Below are 27,985 nucleotides of genomic sequence, written 5' to 3'. Positions count from 1 at the left end.
TGTCACAGGCTTCTCAGAAATCAGCAACCAAAACTTCAATGATCACAGAGTGGGGTGGTCTCCAGACACTCACTCTTGCAGAGGCCCATGTCCCGGTAGAAAGATGGCGAGCACTGCTCCACACAGGCACCCTCCTGGAGAACGTAGCCATCCATGCACTGCAGGCAGTCAGTTCTCAGAGGACCACTGCATGCATTGCAACTCCAATCACACTCTAGAAAGAAATCCTATGTTAGATTAGCTTCCCCTCTGTCCACCCCCAAGTCCCACAGACTAATTTATGAGGAGGCTGTCTGCAGCTGCAAGAGGTAAAGCGGGGACAATATGAGATGTCAGTTAAGGCAGTTGTAACAAGGCCTGTGCTTGCAGTAGCCCTGATGCTTCTCTGAGGTTTTGTGTTCCTCAATATGTTAGACATGAGCATGTACAAAGAGCACGCCACACTTTGTGCAGGGCCTGCTTATCAGCTGGGCTGCAGAGAGCCAGGTCTACCTGGATTTGTATGCCAACTCTTCACACAAAGTCTGCCATGGGGAGTGGGCCAAGTTGCCCACAAGCCTAATCTAGACTTTCTCCAAATGCTCAGTGCTCCATAGGTAAAGAGATATCAGAGATCCCACTCAGAATGTATCTGATACTGTCACTGACACGAGCCATGTGACTCTCACTCTCAAAAATCAGGCATTGACCAACACAACAGAAAGAAACAGTGATGTTAGACTTAAATGGAGATAAAGAAAGTGTCCAGAAAGAAATGGCTTACTGGAAAAGACCTCATTGGGGTCAGCAGAATGGACTTGTTCACATGTTCATTTGCTCAACAAGCACTTGATATGCAATAATGCATATCACTGCACGAGGAGAATGTAACAGTGGGAAGTACAGACCCTGCCTTCAAGGAGCTTGCACCCTAGTGGGGCCAACCTTGGATGATCCGGGGGATTGTTAGAAATACAGATGATCAGTCTCAATGTGAGACATACTGATGTGGTCTCAGGGGTGGGGCACAGGAAAATATATTGCTGCTACTATTATTTTTGTTATAACAATTATTATAGTTGTTGCTGTTGCTCTTTTTAATGACCCTTGAAATTCTGATACATTTAGAAAACTCATGTTTGACAGCCAGTGTTCTCTCTAGTAAGGAAGCCAGACCTTCATGTGTGGAAGACAGAATGAGGGAAGTGAGGTTAAATACCTGGGTTTTGAAATAAGTTGTTATTTAAGTCATGACTTTGCTACTTTTAATCTGTACAATCCTGTATATCACCCTTAAACTTGTTGAACCTTAGTAAAACAGGGACAGATGTGCCCATTATATAAGGTTTTCGTGAAAATTAGCAAATTAATGAAGGTAAAGAATTTAGATGGGTATAACTCAATGGTGAAGTGAGTGCTTGGTATGCACAGCTCTGGGTTCAATCCCAACAAAATCAATCAATCAATAATCAATAACATAACACAGTATCTGGCATATAGCAACAGCTCAGTGAGTGTTTGCTGTTAAAATATTTTTCTTAGAGAACATATCTCTACTCAAGACTGTCTTAATCCCACTTTCCCCACCCTGCTAAGAAGCTAGGGAAACCTCTCATTAGTCACCTTTTCTCTATCTTGATGCACTATTTCAAAGTCTCCAAGAAACAGGTAAATGTGCAAGACAGTACACATGCTACCAAGAAGATTTATAAAGTTAATCTCACTCATTTATTTAGCTGAATGGATCCTGAGGGAAAAAGACTAAAACAAGAGACTCACAACTGCCAGTATAGTTATGAAATCATCTACAGCAGGGAGGCTTTGTGATAATCTTATTTTTCACCACATACTGACAGCCCCTGGTTAGAAGAAAAAAAATAAATAAAAGGAAAGCTTCTGTGGTCTTGAGCCCAGCAGACCACCTAAGTTGACAACCAAGTAGAATTTCTTGGACTGGAAAGTGTGCAATTTTGTAGAGCCTTAAAGCATCCCAAGTTTACTTGACAGATGTTTGACCTCCATATCTGAGCTCTAGTTTCTCTGCCAGAGCCAAAGGGATAGAGGGAAACATGGAAAGAGGCTGGAATGAAGAGATGAAATGGAACAGAATCAAGTAAAATCTGCTCTTAACTCTATCTTTCCCCTTATGCACTGCTGTTCAAAAACCACAAGGCCCACGAATTCCAACTACTGAAGAACAAGGAAAATAGGCATTTGGAATTTGACATTGTCATGTTAAAAATTCCTCAAGGACAACAACTCTATCTTCACTCATTTGACTGTGTTAAGTGAAGGTGGACAAATCAGATAACAACTCCTGATTTCTTTAAGCTTAGAGTCTAACAATCTGGAACTGTAAATAAAAATACCTACAAGGCCCTTTGAAATAGGCCTGGCATGATAGACTATGGAATGGTGGGGACTGTGGTAAATTGAGGAGTTGATGCTCCATCCAGTGGGGATGACAGCAACACAGTCAACCTCTTGTTGCACTGTGTAGTAAAGCAAACCAAGTATTGCCAGATCTTCCTATTTTTTTCTCCAAAAGAAACTGAAAATCTCAAATTCTTTTTGTATGTGAAGACTTCTAGCTTGTTAAGAGGCAAATAACCAAAGATTTTTAAATTTCAGAACATTAGGTGGGCCACACAAAACATGTCTATGGGTCAAACATAACCTGAGCATTTTTATTTTGCTACCTCTGGTCTAGTTACCAATATGTGGAACAATGTCTAGTTCATAGTGGGTGCTCAAAAAATTGGCTTAGAAAACAAATCAATGAGGGAGTAGATGAATTCACTCGTACACTAATTCTTGCTATCATCAGAGAAAGTCAAAATGATTGATGAAGGCATTTTCCCAATGTGGGGCACGGGGCGTTTATAGTAAAGAGGTATCATGGAGTAAAAGACTCCTTAACACAATTCAGGAAGAACTTTACCTCTGCATGTCTTGGTGGAGATGTCAAGATAGTACTGTGGGGCACAGCTCTCATACTGGCAGTCCCCATAGAGCAGGACCTTGCTTGGATCTCGGCAGGAGGTACAGCTGGCCTGTGAATCACAGCTCCAGCAATGTGTGTCGCATGCTGAGCAGACAGGAAAAGAAAATGACCTGATGATTACAATTGCAAATAGGGACACATTGATCAAAACTAGACACATGCTGCAGAGGGACAAAGCCCTGCCCCAACCTGTTCTTTAATTATGGCTCAGAACCCTCCACGGTGATCAATAGACACAGAAAATATTAGTTTTATTTCCCAAAATATAGAAGGTACTCTTGTTTTCCCAAAAGATAAATTATAAACTCAAAGATGGAAATCCCACATCCAAATTGTCCTGTGATTCAGCCACAAAATTTATACTTACCCTAAGATCTCTAGAATTATAGTCCAGAGTTTTATTTGAACTTAACTTCTTAGGGAATCAAGTCCCTTGTAGCTCATGATGTACACTGTGTGTTGGGCGGGGGGCAGTGGGGGAGGGTGTGGGTGTAGGTAGGCCAAGATTAAAATTAGGCACCAACTTAATTGTGAAGCTTGTAAAATCCCATATTTTCAGGATTTAAAGGTTGCTCGGCTTATTGGTTTGACGAAAGGTAATTCTCAGCAGCCCGTCAGGCGATTCAGGCATGCAGGGATGATTCCCAATCTGGTCATGCTTTTGCATTCTCTCATTTCTCTATCTACTCAGTTTTTCTTGCTGGAAAACTTAAGAGTCTATCTTGATATCTTCCTTCCTTCACTCCTAATCCAGTCACTCACTGGATCCTATTTATTCAAACTCTCCAACATAACTCTGAGGACTTTTTGCTTTCCTCCATATCCACAAATGCCAATATAGCCAAGCCATCATCATCCCTTGCTTAATTACTATCACAGCCTCCTAACTTTTTTACTCTTGCAATCTCATTTCCAAGCATTTACCAGAGTGACTTTTTCATTCTTACTACTTAGGTTTCAAAGTACACTTCCCCCTAAAACCCAGTCTTTCCTCAATCCTGGAAAATTTCTTACCAACATCTGTATGAATATTGTTCCTCCACCCTCCCTTCATTCTCTCCTCCTGGAAAGCTTAACACACACATTTGAATCCTCTTACTATAATCTCCAAGTCTTTAACTCTTTACCCATCCTCTTTCTCTCTCCTCCCAGAAATCCTTTGTGGAATCTCCATTCTAGAACAGGTCTCACAGGTACATGCTCTGACAGCACCCAGACATTTCTTTCCTGCCTTAGGTAACAATTTTCACTGAGGTGATTATTTGTTTAACATGTGTACCCTTTAGGCTGTAGACTTGGAATGCAAAGACCAGGTGTGTTATGTTCCTTACAATATTCCCCAGCATCTAGCTGGTGATCTGTCATATTGTAGGTGTTCAATAAACACTTACTACAGAAATGAAAAAAATCCAAGTGTTGTAATATGTAAGTACACCCACCACACTAACACATGCACAAGCACCACCATCTCTGCCTCATTCTGAAATTGACTCTGAATACCTGTCAGAGGAAAAGAGTACAGAGGGACCTGGTGAGTGAGATGTAGGTTTAAAAGACATCAAAGTGTTCTCTGGTTGTACATGATGTAGAATGACACCAGTAATGTAGTCATATATGCACATAGGGTAATAATGTCTGATTCATTCTATTATCTTTCCTACCCCCATACCCCCTCCCTTACCTTCATTCCTCTCTGCCTATTCCAAAGTACTTCTATTCTTTCCTACCCCCTCCCCTATTGTGAATTAGCATCTGCATATCAGAGAAAACATTCAGCTTTTGTTTCTGGGGGATTGGTTTATTTTGCTTAGCATGATATTCTCAGGCTCCATGTATCTACCTGCAAACACCATAATTTCATTCCTCTTTAAGGCTGAATAATACTCCATTGTGTATATATACCACATTTTCTTTATCCATTCATCTGCTGAAGGGCACCTAGGTTGGTTTCACGGTTTAGATATTGTAAGTTAAGCTGCTATAAACATTGATATGGCTGTGTCATATGCTGATTTTAAGTCCTTTGCGTATAAAGCGAAGAAAGAGCTGGGTCAAATGGTGGTTCCATTTCAAGTTTTCTAAGGAATCACCATACTGCTTTCCATAATAGTTGCATCAATTTGCAGCCCCACCAACAATGTCGGGGTGTACCTTTTCCCCACATCCTCACCAACATTTATTGTTGTTTATATTCTTGATAATTGCCATTCTGGCTGGAGTGAGATGAAATCTTAGAGTCTTTTTGATTTGCATTTCTCTAATTGCTAGAGTTGTCGAACATTTTTTCATATATTTGTTGATTGATTGTATATATCACCTTCTGAGAAGTGTCTGTTCAGTTCCTTGGCCCATTTATTGATTTGGGTTATTTGGGGTTTTTTTTGGCATTAAGTTTTTTGAGCTCTTTATACATCCTGGAGATTAATGCTCTATCTGAGGTGCCTTAAGTAAAGATTTTCTCCCATTCTGTAGGCTCTCTATTCACATTATTGATTGTTTCCTTTGATGAGAAGAAGCTTTTTAATTTTAATCAATCACATTTATTGATTCTTGATTTTACTTCTTGAGCTTTAGGAGTCTTGTCAATGAAATCAGATCCTAAGCTGATATGGTGAAGATCTGAGCCTACTTTTCTCCTATTAGGCATGGGGTCTCTGTTCTAGTGCTGAAGTCTTTGATCCACACTGAATTGCGTTTCATGCATGGTGAGAGATAGGGATTTAATTTCATCTTGTTACATATGGATTTCCAGTTTTCCCAGCACTGTTTGGTGAAGAGCCTATCTTTTCCCCAGTGAATGTTTCTGGCGCCTTTGTCTAGTACGAGATAACTGTATTTATACGGGTTTGTCTCTGTGTCTCTTATTCTGTACCATTGGTCTACGTGCCAATACCATGCCATTTTTGTTACTATGGCTCTGTAGTACAGTGATGCCTCCTGCTTCACTCTTTCTTTCTTTAAAAAAATTTTTTGGTTGTTAATGGACCTTTATTTTGTTCACTTATTTATATGTGGTGCTGAGTCCCCATTTATTTATTTTTGATTGGTGCTTTCTACATGTACATAAAGGTGAAATTCCCTATAGTACACCATGTGATTTGTTAAATTCATTCCACATTTCCTCCCCTTTATAGTTCCTCCTTCCTCCCTCTTGATCTCCTTCTACTGCACTGATCTTTCCTATTAACTTTATGATATCTGATTCCTCCTCCTTCTTTCCCTTATTTTGTTCTAGCTTCCAAATATGAAAGCAAACTTTTGACCCTTGATTTTCTGACTGGCTTAGTTTACTCAATGTGATGTTCTCCATTTCCAACCATTTATCAGCCAATGCCATAGTTTCATTCTTTTTATGGCTGCATAATACTTCATTGTGTGTGTGTGTGTGTGTATATATATATATATATATATATATATATATATATATATATATCGTATTATTTTCCATTTGTCTATTGACAGTCATCCAGACTGATTCCATAACTTAGCAATTTTGAGTTGTGTTACTATCAATATTGAAGTAGCTGTATGGCTCTATTATACTGATTTTATTTCTTTTGGATAAATATGAGGGAGTGATGGGATGGGTGGGCCAAATGGTGGTTCCATTCCTAGTATTTTGAGGAATCTTCATAGTTTTCCAGAGTGTATGTACTAATTTGCAGTCTCTTATAACAATGTATAAGTGTATCTTTCCTTCCACATCCTTGCCAGCATTTATTATTATTTGTATTCTTGATCATTGCCATTATGACTGAATGAGAGAAAATCTCAGTGTAGTTTTGATTTGTATTTCCTTGATTGCTAGGGATATTGAACATTTTTCATATATCATTTGACCATCTGTGTTTTTTCTTTTGAGAAGTGTCTGGTTCTTTTGCTCATTTATTGATTGAGTTTTTGTTTGTTTGTTTGTTTTTTGGTACTAAGTTTTTTGAGTTCTTTATATAGTCTAGATATTAATCTCCTGTCAGAGAAGCAGCTGGCAAAGACTTACCCCCATTCTTAATCATTTCCTTTGCTGTGTAGAAGCTTTTTTAATTTGAAGACATTCCACTATTGATTCCTGGTTTTATTTCTTGAGTTTTAGGGAACTTATTAAGGAAGCCAGTGCCTGTACCAATATGGTGGAGTGTTGACCCTGTTTTCTTCTAGCATTTGCAAAGTTTCTGGTCCTTGATTCAGTTTAATTTGACTTTTGTGCAGGGTGAGAGACAAGGATCTAGTTTCAATCTTCATATGAATATCCAGTTTTTCCCAACATCATTTGTTAAAAAGGCTGTCTTCTCTCCAACATATTTTTGGCTCTCTTGTCAAGGATCAAATGGTTGTCAGTATGTGGGTTTATCACAGTGTCGTCTGCACTATTCCACTGTTCTTCATGTCTACTTTGATTGGGCAAAGTATTTGATGAAGATCCCAAAGATAAACTTGTGAATACAAAAATGAAGTGGTACCTAGTAGTTGTAGGTGCATTTGAAGATGGTTGAAATGCATACTCAAAAAGTAAATCTTTGTAATTGGTAAAAGAAATGTCCCTAAATTAGAGATGGCCACCCACTTCTGCTTGAACACTCTGCTGGCTCCAGTTCTGCCTGGAGCAATGTCCAAGTGGGAAATGACAGTTAATTAAACCTCTGAAGGTAACTGTGTAAATGAGGGATTGTTCTCTGTTGCTCCGTGGAGGGCTATGAAAAGCCATCTTTATCTTTGCATGGGGTGCAATGTTTGATGGAGTAACTTTGGAGTCCTTGAGCTCCAAAGCACTATGGTTTTAAGGACTGAGAACCTTTTTTTTATTATTGCTTTAAAAAAAAAAAAAATATATATATATATATATATATAGTTGTTCATGGACCTTTATATTATTCACTTATTTATATGAGGTTCTGAGAATCAAACCCAGTGCCTCACACGTGTGAGGCAAGTGCTCTACCTCTGAGCCACAACCCCAGCCCCTTATTATTGCTTTTTTATAGTTTCTATCTCAACCTAGTCACCCTTAAAACTTTAGAGCTCAGTTAATAATGCACACTTTCTAAAGATTTCTGCAACTGAAATCTAGAAAGCTCTCCAGTCCTTAATTTCTTTAATAATATAGTTATCACTGCCTCACACAATTCTGATTACATTTCCTCAAAAGCCCTTTACTACACAATTTCTAAAATTGTCAGGGCCTATAATTGTCTATAACGGGGAGCATTACAAAGGAGCATTGTTGACTTTTATTTATTTTTTTTTTTACATAATAGAAACTTAAATATCTCAATTTGGGGCTTACTTGATCCGATCTTAGAAAGGGTGAAACTTAAGGACTAAAGTTAGGAGGTTCTTAATTCAACTGAAATAGTCTATGAAATCCTATTTACATGGTAGCATAGCAAATGTGTTTATGCAACGGCCACCCTGCAGCAAGGAAAACACTTCCCAAAAGAGAAATATTTTAATGCAATGCATTTTTGTCACCTATACTTCATACAAGGGATTCTGTTTTTTTCTTTTGAACTTCTATTTCTGTGAGTCTGCTGCTAGGAAGATCCTCATAAATCTAAGTCACCATTTCTCCACCAACACGCTCTTGCTCTTGGATAGAAAGCACAAGTATTTTATTCCTGTCTCCTGCACTATAGAATCTACAGATTCCAGCGGATGGTTGATATATAACAAGCAAAGTTTTTGTTTCAAAAGTAAAGAAATCTTCTCATTGAAAAAGAGTTCTATCTCTGGTATCTCAACAAATGATGCAAAAGTGTGAGTTTCATATAACTTCATTTCAAATGCAAATACACGCAAGCATCTCAATAAATTAAAGGCGGTATTTATCGTTCTATCTCTATCCATCCATATAAATAAACTTTATTAAATTATTTGCCTCATTCCAGATGGTGTTGATAATGGTGATGACGACCATGACAAATGGTAACAAGAATAGTTAGTCTGCATAGACCTGGTTCCCTGCTGGGGTCTGTGTTAACTGCAACAACATTGGAGTGTAGATACTGTTCAAATCCCCTTTTCACAGAAAAATAAACTAAGGAACTACAATTAACTGACTTGTCACAGAGTGGGCGAGTGCCATTTAGGATTTGAACTTTAGTCTCCTGATTCCAGAGCCCACTCTCCTAGCCACTAGTCGACACTGCCTTTAATATGGTTCTTCCCAGAACATGAAATTGAAATATCACCACTGTATTTGTTCACTGTCATTTTCAAAAGTATAACAATTTTTTTAAAATGACACTTTAGTGATTGAAATAAAGTAAGCTGCCCTGGCCTATCACAAATGTTCCTTTATCTGTGAAGGATTTCCTAATTTTTTTCCCATCCAGATTTGCCCTTTCCCTAATTTATTCTAACTCTTGGTTTGTCCTTTGTCCTCTTTGAATCAAAGTAATTAATCATATTCTAGCTTATTTAGGATATAAGACATGTATATGAGTAGCTCTTATACAAGATAAAATAACTATTATTTGGGCAGAAATGGAATGTTTTGAAACATATAAAGCCTGGCACATTGTCAATATTCAATAAATACACGTAGAAGACAAATTAAATCCAGGCGCGTGCTCAATCCACTGACTGTGAATTAGAGTGAGCTCCATTCTCTGCCCAGGATCAAACAACTGGATTTATGAGAGAAACCGTAAAGATGAGATAGACTAACATTTTTATTTTGTTAATGAGGTAACCGGAAAAGAGAAGTTAAGTAACCTGCCTAAAATCACGTAGCTGATACTCAGAGAGGACAGTGCTTTCAGTGAGTCTGAAATCTGAGTTGTAGTCTTCTAAGAGTATCCATGTTGCCTTTTAGATGAGCTTTCTTCCTTTTAGAAAAATGAAGGCTGCCAGGAGAGAAGATGGCAGTATGAACCTCACAATTTCTTCTCATGGGCCCAGAAGAGCAGAAGAGGGGAGAAGGTTCATTTAAAATACCTACGCTGGCAAGCATGGTTGTCATCGAGATGGTGCCCAGGGAAGCAAGTGGTGCTGCAGGTGCCAATGTGGGTCAGAACGAGGTTGGCGTCACATGAGGAGCAGGAGAAAGGTCCTCCACCCTGGCAGGTTCTGCAGGAGGAGTGGCATTCTGCAGAGAAACAAACAGAAACCATGAAGCCAGGCTGACTTCCAAGGCTGCATTGCAAGTGCTGGTTATAACAAGGCCCCCACTTCGAGCACATTCGCTGGTCTGGCTCACGGTCCATGCACATATGCTCCTCTCTTCTTCAGGAAGCTCAAGCCCTCTCAGCAACTGCCCCCAGGAGAACCTCCTGAGTCAGCACTTAACTCACTTTTACAAGCTCCCCTCTCTGTGTAGTATCCAGAAGGGCAGTCAGGAACACAGTGGTCCCCTAGCAGCAGGTAGCGGGCATTCTGGCACCTCAGGCAGACGCTCCCAGTGTCCTGGAGATCAGCTACACAGTGCTGGCACAGGGGATGGCAGTCTGGAGAGGGCAGGGAACAGAGAGACGGCAGCGGTACTCATGAGTACAGCCTAATCACTACACCGGAGGGCAGAGGGATTTCAATTACCAGCACTGCAGCACAGACAGCCGGAGAGTAGCCCAAAGGCAGCGTATGTCAGTAAAGCAGAAGCTTGGGACCTGTACAAATTGTGTGTTTGAGGTTTTTAGCAAATGGCTAGGCCCAGCACAGCAATTGAGTTTTCATCTCTTTCCAATTGAATGACCTTCAAGTACCAGGGCACATGTGATAGATACTTGCTGGGGGTGTAGACAGAACTGTCAGACCAACAGAAACAGCAGGCTCAGTATGCTCAACATCTCCCATAAGGGCTCCATGCACTTGAGGGCAGTGTGTCCCCAGTCTGTGCTCCTGGTCATAGTGGGCTTCTGAGCCCTGCACTTGGCTCCTTCTCACAAATTTGGTCTTCCAGAGAGAGCATACCAGTCTCAGCCTTTGGGATGAGGGCAAGGCAGGTAGTACATAATGGACTGAGTCACTGGAAATTTTTAGTCTTTAGCTAGAGATAAAGTTATAAAGAAGGGTTGGGAGTTGAAAAAAAATCACTTTTATGACCTGATACATGATTCATAGCCGCTCTGTCAGACCAGCTGTGATTAAAACTATAAAACAAATTATCTTGTGCAGCCAGCACTCTCTTGTTCTCACTCATATAATAGTCATCCTCTAATAAAGAACTCGATTGTGCTCAGCTTTCATTGTGGGTGAAAATGTCCTCTGCTCTGCTTTCAAGTGGTGATTACCCTCTGAGTCTCGTTTACCATCCTTCATCCCAAAGGCAGAAGAAAACCCACAAATCCTGAATTATGTGCCCAAATGAAAAAGGAATAAAGATTTAGGAAAAGAAAAGTCAGAGTTCAGGATACAGAGCCTTCCCACCTTCCCGTGCAGGATGCAAAGAGCTTGCACTTGCTAATGCCCACCCAGGACCCAGAGTGTCACGAGCTAGCCATGGGCTGTGTGTGTGTGAGCAGTGCGCATGTGAGTGTATGAGGGGACTGGCCTGACATTACTGCCTGACGGGGCTGTGCGACATATGTGTGCCTTTCCTCTCACTCTGCCTATGATTCCACACAGCACCTGAGATGGGTGTGGCTTTCCAAGATGTCAGTCAATCTGCTGACCACAAGACATCACCAAGCAAGACTCCACCCTCCACCCTTCGAAACCCAATCCCTTGCCTTATTTGGGTGGAACTTTCTCGAATGTATTTTTCCCAATAAATAGAAGTTTTCGGGTGTGCCTGCTCTCTCTCTTGCTCCTTCCAGTGCTAGAGCTGACCCTTAGGTCACCGAGCCATCCTACCTGAGAAACTTATGTTCCTGTGCTGTGTGGTTTCTTCACTATTTTCTTAGTTATTGATACAGACAGCTCCTTTGATCCTAGTTCCTATTGATAGCACGGCCAGTTGGCAATACCAGAGGGTCCTGTTTCACCTCAAGGCTTTGGAGAGAGACACTGTGATTTTCATTAAAAAAAATCCATGTCAGTAAAACGGATCACCTGCCCTGAGCCCTGTTGAAAATCAGTCTTTCTACCTGTACTCTTGGTGACACTTTCTCAACTACTGACCATCTAGACACATTTTCTGTACAAGTACCAGCTCTCGCCCCCATCCCAGTGCCCACTTGTCCACAGAAGAACCCTTTCCCTAGAAACCCTAAAGCCAGCCCAGAAGTTGAGCCAAGTGTTCCCCTGAAAAACAAGGACTCTCAATAGCACACAAACCAACAGCCCCTGCCTGACCTTTCGCTGAACCTTGGGAGTTTCAAATTACAAGAAGCTTTTTTGCCCATATCAAAAACAATTCATGATATCGTAAGAACCAAATTAATCCTCATTATAGCTCTTCAGTAAATTATAAAGGAAATAATGACCAGATCAAGGGAAATGTGAGAAGGGGACTCTTCCCCCGCCTGGTGCGTGGTTTCTACACATGCCAAGCCGTCTGTTCTTCTGTGTCTTCCTCCCAGAGCAGCAGCACAATCCTAGGTGTGCAAGGGGAAGTTCAAAAGCTCTGGAAAGTTGCTGGGGGAAGTGAAGGTGAGAGTGTTTCATGATTACCTGGGCGAGTGGGGAAGTTCTAGGATGGAAATCTCCGAAACACTACCAGAGTCAAGGCTTTTTTATTTGAAAAGCCTTAGCCTCGTCCTCTTCAAACAAGCATGAACAGAGCTTTCTGGGCTCAGGCATGCAGCAACAAGATCTGCAGGTGTTCCGCTGCCTAACAACTAGCTGCATCTAACTGAAGCTCTCTCTAGTGTGCAATTAGAGAAATTAAAAAAAGAATAATCACCAAGGGGACATTTCGAAGAGAAAGTAAGCAAATCTCTGTAGTGTTTTGTGGGTATAATAAATAGGTATTTATGGGTCTGCCTGATCCTGGGGCTCTCTAGAAGCTGCTGAAATGAGGAGTGTGCTGTGTATTAATTACTTCTGAAGGAAGCGAGAGTCAGGTGGATCCTCCTCCCCACTCTCCCAGCTACTTCACTCAATTAGCACCTTCAATTCATTCCTTCCAACCTTAACAGCTATCTTTACCCATTTTTTTATTTCATTTTCTTCCATGTCTCAGGATTCCTCCATCTACATTTTTTTGTGTGAACCCAGGGGCACTTAACCACTGAGCCACAATGTCAGCCCTTTTTAACATTTTATTTTGAGATAGGATCTTGTTAAGTTGCTGAGGCTGGCTTTGAACTTGTGAACCTCCTGCCTCAGGCTCCCAAGCCATTGGGATTACTGCCATGCGCCACCACACCCAGCCCTGCGCCACCACACCCAGCCCTGCATCTGCATTCTTGATCCAATTTTTCAACTTATTCCACTTTTCCTCCCCCTTACTTCCTTTTACCTCAACATACAAACGTGTTCTGCACTTCTTCCTGCCCCAGAACTTTTTGCTCTGCATACCCTGTCTCCTGCCTTCCTAACTCCCACTTCATTGTTACCTGACTTTGGCCTCCAGAGTTCCAGCCCTCCTCAGCAAAATCCCTGTATCCTCTCCTAGCACATTTTACCCTGGTGATCATCTTGCGCTGAGTCCTCTTTCTCTGCCTCTGACTGCCTGATGAATGTAGGGATTTCTCACAACCCTCAACTTCTATGCTAACTAAGTCTCCAGATGTATTCAACCAAAAATGCCTGGATTTAGGTGTAGAGCTTCCAGAAGCTAGTAGAAACAGCTCAAGAACTGTGGAGACTGAAACGACTTGGGGCCTCCACTTCCTTCTATGGCTCCCTGTTACAAGAGTCATAAGAAAATATCCATCAATCCCCTGACATATCACATTGCATGATAGAGTGAGTACCCAGAGGCAAAGGAGAAATCAATAAATGATGTCTGAAAATATAAAACCATGAACTGCAGCTGCCCAAAGTGTCACATTAATCCAAGTTAGTTTACAGATCCAGCTTACATGGGAGATTATAAGTACTTGAGTTTGGAAAGTTGAACCCTCTCTTTTTGTTCGCTATCTGTAGGCATTCTGTGATTTAAAAAGTCATACTGAACACCAGATCCTCTAAATAAATTCACTCCGAAGCAACAACCTGAGTGGGTACTGCATTCATCCACTCACGCAAACCTCCCTTCCTAATCCTGTCATACACAAGCCCTCCACGGAAGACCACTTAAATAAATATGCTTTGGAATCCTGTTCCAAAGGCTGGTTGACTGATTTTTATTAAACCAAGCCAAAAGGAACAATAAATTCCTAAAACCTAGAAAACACCTATGTCTTCAGAGGCTCAAAGTCAAAATCTCTTTGTTGGAAAGAATTCCTTGGGAGATCTCAAAATGAGTAATGACTCACAGGGAAAGAAGCCAGAAATCAGAGCAACAAGAGCTCGAGGATTAATACCAGTGTTCTGACTTACAACCAGAAAAGTACCGTTCCCTGGGGCAACTCCAGAACTCAGGCATGACAGGCTACAAGGGGCCAGTCCCTTGGGTACCACCTGCGAGCAGGATTCTGGCTCCAGCCTGGGCCACTGTGATCTACAGAGGAAAACGCTGAGCAGAGTTCAAACAGGGATCTTGGGGTAGTATTTTTCTGACTGTAAAGTAGTCCATGGACGAAAATAGAAAAAAATCTTTACACATTATAAATAAGCATGAAAATCACCCTAGGAATGCCTTTCAGAGCCAGTAACTAACTACTAACATTGGCATTTTTTCTTTTAGTTTTTTCTCTACATATTTTACATATACAGATTTTCACACTGGTGAGATTATATTAAATGTGAGCATGTAGCTCTTTTTTTACATACTCAATACCCTTTTTTATATACTCAATATACTCACCAACATTTCTACCTATCATTAGAGACTCTTTGTAAACAGGACCTACTTGATATTCCAGCATCGAGGAAACAACCAAAAATGCTTTTTTTTCTTATAGTTTGAACATTTACTTCCAATTTGTCTTCAATTTCTAATTAAGTCTATGATAAAATCTTTGTGCATAAATCTTTGTCTGCACTCCAGATTATTTCCTAAAGGACAATGTTGAAATAGTATAATTCACAGTATCATTATAGTTTATTTACATTTACTGAGTTCTGAATACATATTAAGCACTCTACTAATTACTATAAGTGCATAATCTCATCTGAAGAGATGAAGTAGACAATCTCATTATCCCCACTTTACAAATGAGAAACTGAGGCTCTGGGAGTTTAAAAGTCCCTTGCTCATATGTCACATCCAGACCAACTCTGGGGTATATACTTTTAACCACCATGGGAATGAAAAACAAGACAAAATTCTTAATATGTGTCAAAAAATTCTTTCCAGAAAGTTTGTATCAATTTATATTTCCCAGAACCATTCATAAGACTGTTTCATCATACCTTCAACAGAACCAAAAAATTTAAAATAGCAAAACCAATCTTGACTAATTTGGTTGGTGATAATTGGTGTTAAGTTGTTTTTATTTGTGTTTTTTTTTTAAAGTGAGGATGAGCATTTAAAAAGTCTGTTTCTTTCAAACTACGACATTGAGATTATTACTTTACTTACAGGGTATTCAGGATGGTGGGAGGGGGAGAAATGACCCTACATACATCATTATAATTGAGTAGTTAATAGGTATGTCCAATAATAATCTGAAATATCAATATCAGTGATTTCTTCCTCACCCACTGTGACTTTCCTGCATTGAACCAGGAATGTGGTATCATCATGTGCTCCTAGAGAAAGTCATCAAAATCAGACCTACAGAGGTACCAGATTTTTGGCAAGGGTCATCACTCAATGGTAAAACACTTGCCTGGCCTGTGTGAGGCCTGGGTTCAATCCCCAGCACCATCTAAAAACAAACAAAAAGACAAAACAAAAAAAATTGTAGATCTCAGGACACAGGTAAAGGAAGAAGGGGAGAAAGAAAGAAAGAAAGAAAAGAAAGAAGGAAGAAAGGAAGGAAAAGGGGGGGAGGGAAGGGGTAGAAGGAAAGAAAGAAGGAAGGAAAGAAGAAAGGAAACCCAAATGTGCACTGGAGAACTAACAGAGCCAGGTCCCCTATCAAATCAGCCCTATATTATTCATCTCCCTATCCCACCCCACAAAAGGTTTTCCAGATGGAGAGAAAAAGGGAGCAGGGAGACCATTCATTTTTTCCCTGTCTCCTCTCCCACAGAATTGGTTTAGAGACAGCCCAGTGGAATGTTGATCCAGTGTTCAGATGGACTTGGGCTGCGCTTCTTTCCTTAAAGAGAGCTCTCTCCAACTTACGTTCATGGGCTTGAGTGTAGCTCAGTGGTAGAATAATTCCCTAACATGTGCAAAGCCCTGGGTTCAATCCCTGGCAATGCCAAAAAAAAAAAAAAATCAAATTATGTCTGTGCCACCAGGGATGGAGATGTGGCACAGCAGGTTCAGCAATAAGAGAACACAGGGTAAACATGGAGGCATAGAAGTAGCTTGGCTATTACTATGGAATGCTATAGGGTGAGGACAGGATGACATGGAAGTATATAAGAGAGGAACCAACTCAGTCCAGGAAACAGGGAAGACCTCCCAGGGGAAGCCAGGAGTGTGGGTTCTCTGCAAGAGCAACCAGGTAAGGTTGAGAGGTTTTGGAAAGGGTTCCAAAAAGAGGGAAATCTTCGATGAAAATCCAGTGACATGGGATGCCTTCAAGACCTGGGAAAATCCCAAAGAATGGGAAGTCTTCAAGGAAGGGAGAAAAAATTCATATATGGCAGGATCTTAAAGAATATAAAAGGAACCGCTGAGGTCCTGGCTGGGTCAGGTTTGGAAGACCACAACAAGTCAAGAAAAGAAGTTTGGAATATAATAACTTCCTAAAGGCAGTTAGGAATTTGTGTTTTGTATCCATCTGCTGAGGTTTCTGTGTTTTTCTTACAGATTTAAATAAGAAATCGTATAAATGAGAGAAGACATAAAACCACAGCAGAAAACCAACAATCCAAAAAAACTCTGACATTCAGCTGCTGTCAACATGAAACGTTTGCGGGGAGATGGGATTAGGGTCCGTACTGTTTACTCCCCCCTTTCCCTCTGTTACATCTGCAGAAGCCCCTTCTTGGCAATTAACATCCTACAGCTGAACTGTTCTTAAGGGGCTTATGCTTGACTAGGCAGGTGAAGAATTCTAACATAACACAAGTACATGAACACCACTGTAGAGGGGAGTGCGGGTCTCAAGGAGAACCTTGGGAAGGAAGAAAAGCACACCTCAGGTTATCTTCATGTCAGTTCCCAAAACTCTTTTAAAAAGGAAAACAAAGTAGAATGTGGCCAAATCAGTAGTACCTAGTAGGTAGCACTTACATAATTGTCAAGTAAAAGGAAAACAATATCGGAATAAATACTAAGGAACTGGGGAGAATTTGGAGTCCCATGAAAAGGTCAATGTGGGTGATACTGACTGGTTTCTATCCACTTCCAGCCAGGAGGAAAAAGGTGCTACCAGACTGTGTGTGTGACAATTTTCAAGTGTGTTGTCAGTTACAATTTGAGATGATGACGAGAGAAATATCCCAGTGGCTAGCCAAATGTATTAATTATACAGTCTAAATGCAATTAAGAGATGGTAGGAGTCCTGATTCAAGGCACTGCAGGAGGTGACGTGGTGCCAGTGATGTTTGACACCAGTCACTTTACACTGTGGACACACTTTCTTAGAACTAAGCTGATTTGGAGGCAACCCCTGAATTATTCTTGGTAGGTGTTAACCTAATTCAGATCCTTGTTGGACTATGCTGTAGTAACACACCCATCAGAAATTGTGTCCTTAAAAGGGCAGTATCTTCAGAGAGGCCAACAAACCCCAGAATGAATCCCCTGTCTACTCCACTCCTGTTCCTGCCCAAAGGTGATTATTTGAAACAATTTCCCAGGACACACTACAGAAAGTTTATACCATTGCTGCTTAATCTTTACCAGGATTTCAGTTACTAAAATAGGGGAAGTGAGTTTCCAACCCACCAATCTAGCAGCCTCTGCAAGGATTAGTGTCCCATCCTAAAATCCCCATCTGTGCAATGAGGCATTTACATCTGATCTTCCTGTCTGTAATAAAAAGAAAAATAGGAGTTGGCCTCTAATATGTCTACATGGTGAGTGTGCATCCATTAATTGCTGAAGAAAGTGCCAATTCTGGAGGTCGTCTCAGATTTCCTCCCAGTGCCACTCAGTAAGTAAATTCTTTCTTGTCACTATTGCAATTACAATGGTGAGTCTTTACATATGACTCATTAAGGGTGACAAGGAAAGAAGAGAGACACAGGGTACCTTTCTGTTTAGCCTGTTTCAAGTTACTGATGTCTAATAAGCATTTGTGTAGTATGTGTGTGGGGGAGTGGAATTCCAATTGTTTGAGTATGTGCCTCCTTGTTAGTAAATGCAGTGAATTCATACTCTAAACAAGCAAATTAATGAACACATTACAAGGAAGCCTGGAAATGAAGTACTAGCTCCAGATAAAATAAATACAGTTCTTGTTTTAAGCATCAGAAGGTTCTATTTGTTTTGTAAATCTGCGCAGCATGCAGACATGCTAAAAATTTCAACAGATAAAAAATTAATATTTTGACTCTGCAGCTGCAACATCCCCTAATATGTCACCCTGCAGCTGTGAGGAAATTGCATGTGGTCATCACTGTGTGATGCTTTCTTCAAATCACAAAGGCTCTGCTTCAAGGATCAGTGAGGATTACCCACAATCATGATGGATGGAAGCACACAGCAGTGAAATGACTGATTTCAGGTCTTTGGAGCAAAGTCAAAAATGCTTGAAGATATTAAAGTAAATGTGTACTGTTGAAGCAATAGCTTTGGATTTGAGTTTTATGGGGCAGTGACTCCTTAGCTGATAAATAATGACCTATAAAGATAAATTTAGACACACAGTGAGATTTTTAGTAATGTCCTGTCAGTCGATTAGGTTCCTGATGCAACTACATTCAGTGCATTTGGAAGTGGTTAAAATAATCAGCACTTGTAGCTGTTCCTCATGAGGTAAAAAGGAAACAATTTCATACTGAAACTCAGGCCCTTTATAAGATGTAGAATTTGGATTCTGATGCCTCCTTTAAAATCGATGGGATTCAACTTGTGAGATAAGTACAGAAAGGATCCAAAAATAACAAGTGGATGGCAGACGAGAAAGAGGAATCTCTTTCCTTTTCATCATTACTCTAGGCTCAGCTCACCCATAAGCTCTTAGAAAGCATGTGTTCTTTTTCTTAGAGACTCTGAATTAGTGCAAAAACCATAAAACAAACAAAACAAAACCAACCAGCCACATAAGCAAACAAAACTTCCTTCTTTCAGTGCCTACGGCCATTGCTTTACTCTTAGCAAACCAACCAAACAAAAAGCACCACAATAGACTGACCTTCATGTGAAAGGACATCGATTTCTACCCAGTATGCACAAACTCACCAATGTGTTGGGAAGGCTTCAGTAGGAGCCGAGAACACAGACCATTTAAAGAAGGTGGCAGAGGGATGTGGCAAACAGCAGTGTCAAATATAAACGCAAAGCTCTCAGTTTTGGTGCCAGATCACACCACCAACAAGGGGACATGAGCACATACCTGCTTGTGGATCTTGACACCTTGTATCCCATCTCTGTTTTACTTGACTTAGCTTCAAAATAGAAAATGGTTCACTTTATTAACACTTTTGGCAAGTCAGCTGGGTAGGAGGCACTACAGATGATACTATGGAAGACCGTACATTGAGTCAGACTCAGAACCTTCCCTTGACAGGTTCATGGAGGAATGACAAGAAAACCACACACAAAATGCTGTGTCAAAGAAGGTACAAAGAGCATTTATCCAAAGGGAAGAAGAGGGCCTTAAACTTTGATGTTCGGTGGATAAATGCAAATGATGCTAACTAAGGACATTCTTAGCACAGGGTATAGAGGAAGGGGATAGTGTGGAATGAGGAAGAGAATTAGCATGCCTGGAGCTCTGGACACACACTTAGTGGCCAAGGGAGACCAGAGGCCTTGGAAAGCAGGGTGAGGAATTTACAATTCATTTGGTAGGCAATGGGAAGCCATCAAAAAGTTTTGAGCATTAAAAAGTGTTTTATAAATCAAAGCCAATATTCAAGAAGAGTTACCCCTCATCTTGGGAAGAAGCCAGAGACTTTTAATAGGGAAGAGCCTTTTGGGGAAAAAAATTGAGGGTACTTTCTGGGAAAGATGAACTTGGAGTTTTGCAGTAGAAACAGAAAAAAAGGTAATATATCCAACAGCTATTGCATAGGTAGCATCTGCAAAATATGGCAGTGATTCGAATATGGAAAAGGGGTAGGTAGGAAGCAGCTGTAGCTCAACAGTTTTGAATTGTGCTGATTTAAGAAAAGTGGGTGGAGACTTTGAGAAGAAAAGGTGAGGTTTGTTTGCTTTATCATCGGATGTTACTCCTTTAAGCAAAACAAAACAAGAAATCAGACTTGTGGACTGAACATAAAGGTAGTGTGGAGAGTGCATGGGAAGGCCATGGTGGACAAGACCACAAAGCGTTAAAAAGAGTAAATAAAATGACCAAGAAGCAGAGAGAGCCTGATGGAAACTGAGGCCAAGGACACAGCAGTCACGTGGGTACCTTTAAAGAAGCACTGCTTGGGTATAAAGCCCAGTTCGACTGTTTACTGGCTACAAGCTGGGGCAGATGGGTTATTATCATTAACCCCAGTCTCTTGTGTTGTAAATGGAGATGCTATAAGACTGATCTCCTGGGGTTGCAACAAGGAGTATATGAGATAATGTATGTATACAGATGGCACACAGTAAGTATTCAATAAACATTTATTATTCTCTATCTGTACTGGGCCCCATCAGAACCAACATTAATACTGATGATCATTGTGTGGGTCAGCTTTTCAACAGTGTGACCAAAATACCTGACAAAAATAACTTAGAGGAGGAAAAGTCTACTTTGAGTTCACAGTTTCAGAGAGATTTAGTCTAAGGTCTAAATCCACTCCATTGCTCTGGGCCAAGGGGAGGCAGAACATCATGGTGGAAGATCATAAAAGAGGGAATCTCAGGCAACCAGGAAGCAGAGAGACAGGAGAAGGGGCTGCAGAGAAGATGAGCCCTTCCAGGGAATTGCCCCACTAGTGACCCACTTACTCCAGCTACACTTTATCTGCCTACAGTTATTGCCTAGTGAGCCCATTCAAACTAGGGTGAACTGATAAGGTTACAGTGCTCACAATCTAATCATTTCACCTCTGAATATTCCTGTATTAACATAGGAGTTGATGGGGGGGGGACGCCTCATATCACACCATAACAATCATGCTTGCAACTAAGTCACTGTTTTTACAAGTAAACCACAGAGATTTGCATGAATGTAAGGAAAGAAAGTTAGTGTAGCCTTAGAGTTCTATTGCCTTTGGTACTGAAGAGGATAAGCTATGTTTAAATCCATCTGTGTTCCATTAACACAGACCTGCAAAAACATTCCCTGAAATCTGGGTCTGGCTCACAGTTCCCACAAAGACATCAGCCACCCTGATTTCACTGGGAGCCTTATGGATGCAGAGCTTGTAAGTAAGCTTTCTGTGATTACTACACCTGGATAAGGTATGTTTAGTAAAAGTCACATGCAGGAGAAAATACCTGTTGTTGTTGTGATTCTTTTTTTTTTATTTCCTTTTTTAAATATAGAAAGGCCTCAATTTAAGCATGGATCATGTTTTTGTTTTCTTTTTTTTTATTTGTTTTTTTATTGGTTGTTCAAAACATTACAAAGCTCTTGACATAGAGCTAATAAATGAATTCAGCAAAGTGGCAGGATATAAAATCAACACGCATAAATCAAAGGCATTCCTGTATATCAGCAACAAATCTTCTGAAATGGAAATGAGGAAAACCACCCCATTCACAATATCCTCAAAAAATAAAATAAAATACTTGGGAATCAACCTAACAAAAGAGGTGAAAGATTTATACAATGAAAACCACAGAACCCTAAAGAGAGAAATAGAAGAAGATCTTAGAAGATGGAAAAATATACCCTGTTCATGGATAGGCAGAACTAACATCATCAAAATGGCAATATTACCAAAAGTTCTCTATAGGTTCAATGCAATGCCAATCAAAATCCCAACGGCATTTCTTGTAGAAATAGATAAAGCAATCATGAAATTCCTATGGAAAAATAAAAGACCCAGAATAGCAAAAGCAATTCTAAGCAGGAAGTGTGAATCAGGAGGTATAGCGAAACCAGATTTCAAACTGTACTACAGAGCAATAGTAACAAAAACAGCATGGTACTGGTACCAAACAGGCGGGTGGACCAATGGTACAGAACAGAGGACACAGAGACCAATCCACAAAATTACAACTATCTCATATTTGATAAAGGGGCTAAAAGCATGCAATGGAGGAAGGATAGCATCTTCAACAAATGGTGCTGGGAAAACTGGAAATCCATATGCAACAAAATGAAACTGAATCCCTTTCTCTCGCCATGCACAAAAGTTAACTCAAAATGGATCAAGGAGCTTGATATCAAATCAGAGACTCTGCGTCTGATAGAAGAAAAAGTTGGCTCTGATCTACATATTGTGGGGTTGGGCTCCAAATTCCTTAATAGGACACCCATAGCACAAGAGTTAAAAACAAGAATCAACAAATGGGACTTACTCAAACTAAAAAGTTTTGTTTTTGTTTTCTGAAAGGAAAAACTCAAAGAAAAGAAATGCCTTGAAATCTTCAATCATCCCTCAGTAGACAGTGTGATCTCTTAAATAAAACACAAATAGAGACAGGAAGAGAAAATCATTAAAAATTTTGGAGAGAGATTGGGTATGCAATTCATAGTTCAAGCAATAGGAGATATGGTGACATGATGAGAAATAAGAAAAGAAAGTGCATTACCAAAAAGATGATAAGGAAAATAAAGAAGCAAGTGTTTTAAAAAAAATAGAAAGCACGAGAAAATTGAAAAAATATAGAGATAGAAGAATAGGAATGGAAAGAAGAGGAAAAAAAGGAGATAAGAAGCAAAATATGATTTGCACTGAGAAGAAAGAGGTCCTGGATCCAATTACTACACATTAGAAAGGGACTAGATGAGACATTGGGACACCTGATTTGAGTCATTTGTTCTACCTGACATTTCTCAAACACCACCTATGTGCTAGTTAGGCACTGCACTGAGCTTTTAATTCTCCAGTCAACAAAAATGGGAATTATCTAGTATTCCCAATTCTGCAAGAAGCTTTCTTGGGATGATCAAATGAGTAAGAAGTTAAGCAAATGCTTTGAAAAGTATAAATCCACACACCATTCTTACTATTAACAATAACATGGAAAACTGAGCTATAGTATTGGAAGTCATGTTTAACCTATCCTGGACCAAGCAAAAAAATCATCTCTTACTCATTATCAACCAGATAAAAATGGTCAATTAAATTAAGTTACATAAACATAACTGAACAGTATTTAGCCATAAAAAATGAGAATTATGTGGATACTTCCAGTATTGTCAACACATATTATGTTGCACATATTAACATGCAAATTAATGTGATAGTTAAGAGAAAAAGAACAAAGAATTACATAGTTGTTGACTACAACTATAAAACTGCAGTTATATACTCCTTAAAAATATTAAAATAAATGTGGAATGATATAAATTATCAAACTTGAGTATGTGTTAAAATGTTTCTTTAAAGTTGATCATTTAATAAGGATAATATACTACAAGAACACAGGAACATGACAGTGTATACCTCATTCAAGAGACTAACAAGTTCATGCAACTTTTCTTGATAGCACTTCTCCAAGCTCCCTTATTCGTCATACCAGACCCTGTCAATCCACTAACCAAAAAAATCATTCCTGAGCTCCTATTGCGTGTTCTCAGTTGTTCTATAACATCATGGAGTACCACAAGTGATTAAGTATGTGCATTCTGGATTCACTCTCTAGGTTCAACTCTTGGTTATATCAATTGCAACTTCAGTAATTTTGAGCCAATTATTTAACTCTCTGCATTTCAGTTTCTTTAATGTAAAGCTGTAAAAGGATTAGTAGCCACCTTAGAGGATCACTGTGACTGTTCATTGGCAAAATACATTTGGAGCAATCAGCACAACACTTTACATACTAAGTCCCCACAACCATCACCTATTATTAGATCTAATACCGAGTGCCAGGTAACTGGTAGAAACTAGTAGCATACCAGGAATTAGATGTGGGAGATGCCAAGAAAAGGCTGGTCTAGAAGGGAAGAAATCTCAGCTAGGCACTGAGGGATGGATTTTGATAATCAGAAGAAAGCAATTACCACTACATGTTTAGGGTTTGTGCCTCTTTCCTTCCTTTTCATTTGCAACTGCAAAGCCAACCTGTCTCCCCACATGGTAGAAGCTGCTACAGAACAGATCTGGCTCTCATTGGCTCGCCCAGGGCTCCTTCCCAGATTCTCAACTGTGTTCAACTTGAACTGCACCCCGCCCCCACACCACCACATTACTCAGTGTGGCAGTTGTTATCAGCTTATTCACAATGAATATCTATTGCTCTTTTAATCTGTGCACTTCTACTTTTTCACCAAAAAAATTTTAGGACGCTTCTTTTAGAAATTATGACAATAAATGGAGAAAATCATGGAAAAAAACTCAAAAGTGTTTTTTAAAAAAAATGGTTTGGAAGAAAAATGTTGACAGTTGTTTTCCTCAGGAAGCAAAAGGGTAGAAAATGTGCATCTCTTTGGGTGACCCCTCTGCCAGTCCACACAGAAAGGAAGGAGGGAGTGAGGGGAAAAAGAGGAGAGAGGGAAGGAGGGGAAAGGGAGCCTATGGCATACAGGATAATAATCTCATTTTATCTTTAGTACCAAATATAATTCAAAACACTAATACCGGTTAGTCCAGGGGTTTTTCCAAAGATCATTCTGTAAGCCATTGTTTAGCCCTGTGAAAGGCTACAAAAAAAGTAAGAGAGGGTTTTTAATGGAATATTGGGGAAATGATGTCCAGGCCACCATATCTTATCAATTCATAATGAACACATGCAATTATAAAGTTCTAAGAAATACTGGAATAATGAAAGTCTATTAACTTTAATTAACCAAAATGCCTGATCAAATAAATATGAGAACTTATTTTTTTCCCAAGAGTCTTTGTTGTATGTAACACCTGTAACTGTTGCTTAGACTCTGAATTCCACGGAACACAAGATGAAATACGATCAAAGTCATATTTATTTACTGAAACTTGTTTTCTTTTGCTTATATTCCCATATGGATGGTGAAACATGAAAAAATTCCCGCTGAAACAAAAACACTTTTAATCCCTCAGAATTCCCCCATTATAACAAATCAGTGATTTTAATTTTTTCCAGTATTCCCCTCTGCAATATTGTTCTCTCAGAATTATTACCTTTTCCCACAAGAACTAAAATGTATAGCCATCCCATTAGGCATCCAGAGAGCCCAAGATATTATTATTATTTTTTTAATGCATCTGCATTTGACATTTCCCCCTCAGGTTTTTATCTGTGTTTTCTTTTTAATTTCACCCACTTCTATGAACAGGAGAAAGCTTTTAGCTGCAAATGATAAATGGATAAAGCACCCCAGGCTCTGGAAATTTTTGATAATGTTGAGATGTGGGAGAAAAAAAAATCTATGAAGAAAAACCCTGGCTCTCCATAGCACTTAACCATGTCTATCTCAATGTTATGCACTCCTGCCTCTCACCCCAGTTCATTTATCTTTGTTGAAAACCCTCAGCCCAAGCCTAAATCTCACTAACTATATATTTTCTTTGATAGACTTAGAGGAAAAAATCCCAAACATATGACATCTCCATATGTGAGAACACATTGAGGTTATTGGACCTGTTCCCAGGATGTGTTTACTCTTGTCTGTGTGATAGATTAGATGTAATTTTCTTTTTTAAACAGCTAAGTGTGATTAAGAGGTCTCCAATGATGATCTGGGGGTACAGCTCAGATAGTGAATAAGTCCCACAGGTAAATCCCACCACCCTGTAAGGCTCACCATAGAGCAGAGAGGCCCTCCAATGGGCTAGGACTTCTCAAGGACGTTGAAGGATGCTCCACTGATGACACAGCCCAGGGTGGATGACCCTCCATTCTGTCATCACATAGCTCCTCCTGACACCTTCCTGAGTTTAGATAAAACTCATCTAAACATTCCACAAGTTTAACTACAACCCAAATAAGGCAACACTTCAGTTTAAAAAACAGAATTCCAGGAGAAAGGTTCAGGGTAAACTTAAGATAGGAGACAAGTTCCTGGTGGCTGCATGAAGAAACCGATTCACTTGTCCCTTCAGTCTGCTCCTGAACAGCTGCCCCAGGAAGTCCAACTGTCACCCCAAGTTCAACTTGTCTAAATTCAAACACATAGTCTTCCTCACTCTGTGTTACACCTATTCCTACCTGTGGTACATCTATCTACTCCCATCCCTTGAATTTCTATGACCTGAAACCTGGGAACCATCTATAAAGTACCCTCTTCCATTATCACCAGGTTTAAAAGAAATCGCCACTCTTGGATTATTTCTGCCCACAAAACAGAAAACATGTACAGATTAACCTAAAGTCACACCCAACGAAGGCAGGACTCCCTTCCTTCATTTCCTCAGCAGTTAACTCAATGAAGAGCTTCATCTCTCAGGTGGATTCTACAACTACTTCCCAATGGTGGTTCTGTCCTAGTCTCATCTCTCAAGCCGTCTTCCACAGATCTTTCATTTTCACCATGACACTCCCTGCTTAAAGCCTTTGTGAGATCATCTCAGCACTGCCTGGATGACAGAGCATGTTCTTAAACTGAGTAGAGCCTTTCTGCTCTGCCCTGCTTCCCTCCACTTCAAGTCCCACGCTTCCCACACCCAGGACTGACATTCTACTTAAGTCTTCATGGGTGACTAAGTAGATATCTTCTTTGGAATTGCTGGATTGCTCTATTCTTCAAAACTTCATGCTCCTCTAATTCTTACCTTTCAAAATCCTATCAGTTGTGACATGCTCCAGAAAGCCTTCACACCCCCTTATACAGACATTCTAGTCTGGGTTGGGGTCCTGTCTTGCAGGTTTTTCAAGGATCCTGTACTGTAAATAGAGTACCACAGCAACATCATACTAATCAATACCCTCCTCTCTTATGGGCACTGTGTCCTCCACAAATCTGTGTGTTGAAGTCCTAAACCTCAGAACTTTTGAATGTCATCACGGCTGGATATAGGACCACCAAAGAGATAATTAAGTTAAAATAAGCCTCAGAATCTGATCCTAATTCAATCTTATAATAAAAGAAGCCAGGGGGGAGTCAATGAAAGAAGGCAACAAGAGAACAACCATTTGCAAACTAAGGAGAGGGGCCTCAGGAGAAGCCAACCCTGCTGGCTGTTGATCTTGGATGTCTGGTCTAGAAAAGCCAGAATTTCTTTTTTCCATCCCCTCATCAATTTTCTCAATAAATGTCTTCATCTCTCATGTGGATTCCTGCAACTACCTCGTAAGGTCTTTCGGCCCTCATCCAAACCATCTTCCACAGATCTTTCTCTTAAGACACCCAGCCTCTGGTGTTTTGTTATATCAACCCCAGAAGACTAATATTCCTTCTGTCACTAAACTAAGTTTCTTGAATTCAAATTCCATCTTTGTACCCCCAGAGCCTAGCACAGAGCTCAGCCTGCCATGGCACTTATGTTTAATAAATGCTCAATGAATTGGTAAAAGGATGAATGTGTTACAATGCTACAGATGAGTGAGAAGTGATTAGAAAAGGCATATATTTAGTGAAAGAACAAGCCTTGGGCTCAATGCATTTCTCTAAAAGTAACAATTGAAATTACTACTCAAACTTCTCTATAACAAATACTATTCCACCAGTCTTCACCGAATAAATGATTCCCAAGCACCAGACGATGGCTATCTTATTTTAAAACATTATTTAGTACACTTAATTCCCTTGACAGCCAGTCTTTGCCTTTCCTGCTCACATTAATGGGACCTGATCTTCTAAGACTAGGGACTCACAGAAT

General features: G+C 40.0%; 1 protein-coding gene across 1 annotated transcript in view; it reads right to left on the bottom strand.

Moving 5' to 3' along the window:
• Nucleotides 1-27,985, bottom strand: part of Fras1 (Fraser extracellular matrix complex subunit 1) — a 421,323-nt gene that overhangs the window by 143,961 nt on the left and 249,377 nt on the right. Inside the window, exons 21-24 of the mRNA XM_027939818.3 lie at nucleotides 10,273-10,425; nucleotides 9,921-10,067; nucleotides 2,921-3,067; nucleotides 74-214 (exon numbers count right to left, since the gene is read on the bottom strand). Coding sequence (XP_027795619.3) covers nucleotides 74-214; nucleotides 2,921-3,067; nucleotides 9,921-10,067; nucleotides 10,273-10,425 — 588 coding nt within the window. The remainder of the gene's footprint in view (nucleotides 1-73; nucleotides 215-2,920; nucleotides 3,068-9,920; nucleotides 10,068-10,272; nucleotides 10,426-27,985) is intronic.

The sequence above is a fragment of the Marmota flaviventris genome, chromosome 7 (genome assembly GCF_047511675.1).
Source record: "Marmota flaviventris isolate mMarFla1 chromosome 7, mMarFla1.hap1, whole genome shotgun sequence".
NCBI lineage: Eukaryota > Metazoa > Chordata > Mammalia > Rodentia > Sciuridae > Marmota > Marmota flaviventris.
The sequence above is the reverse complement of the archived record's forward strand: the minus strand, read 5'-3'. Positions and strand labels throughout refer to the sequence as shown.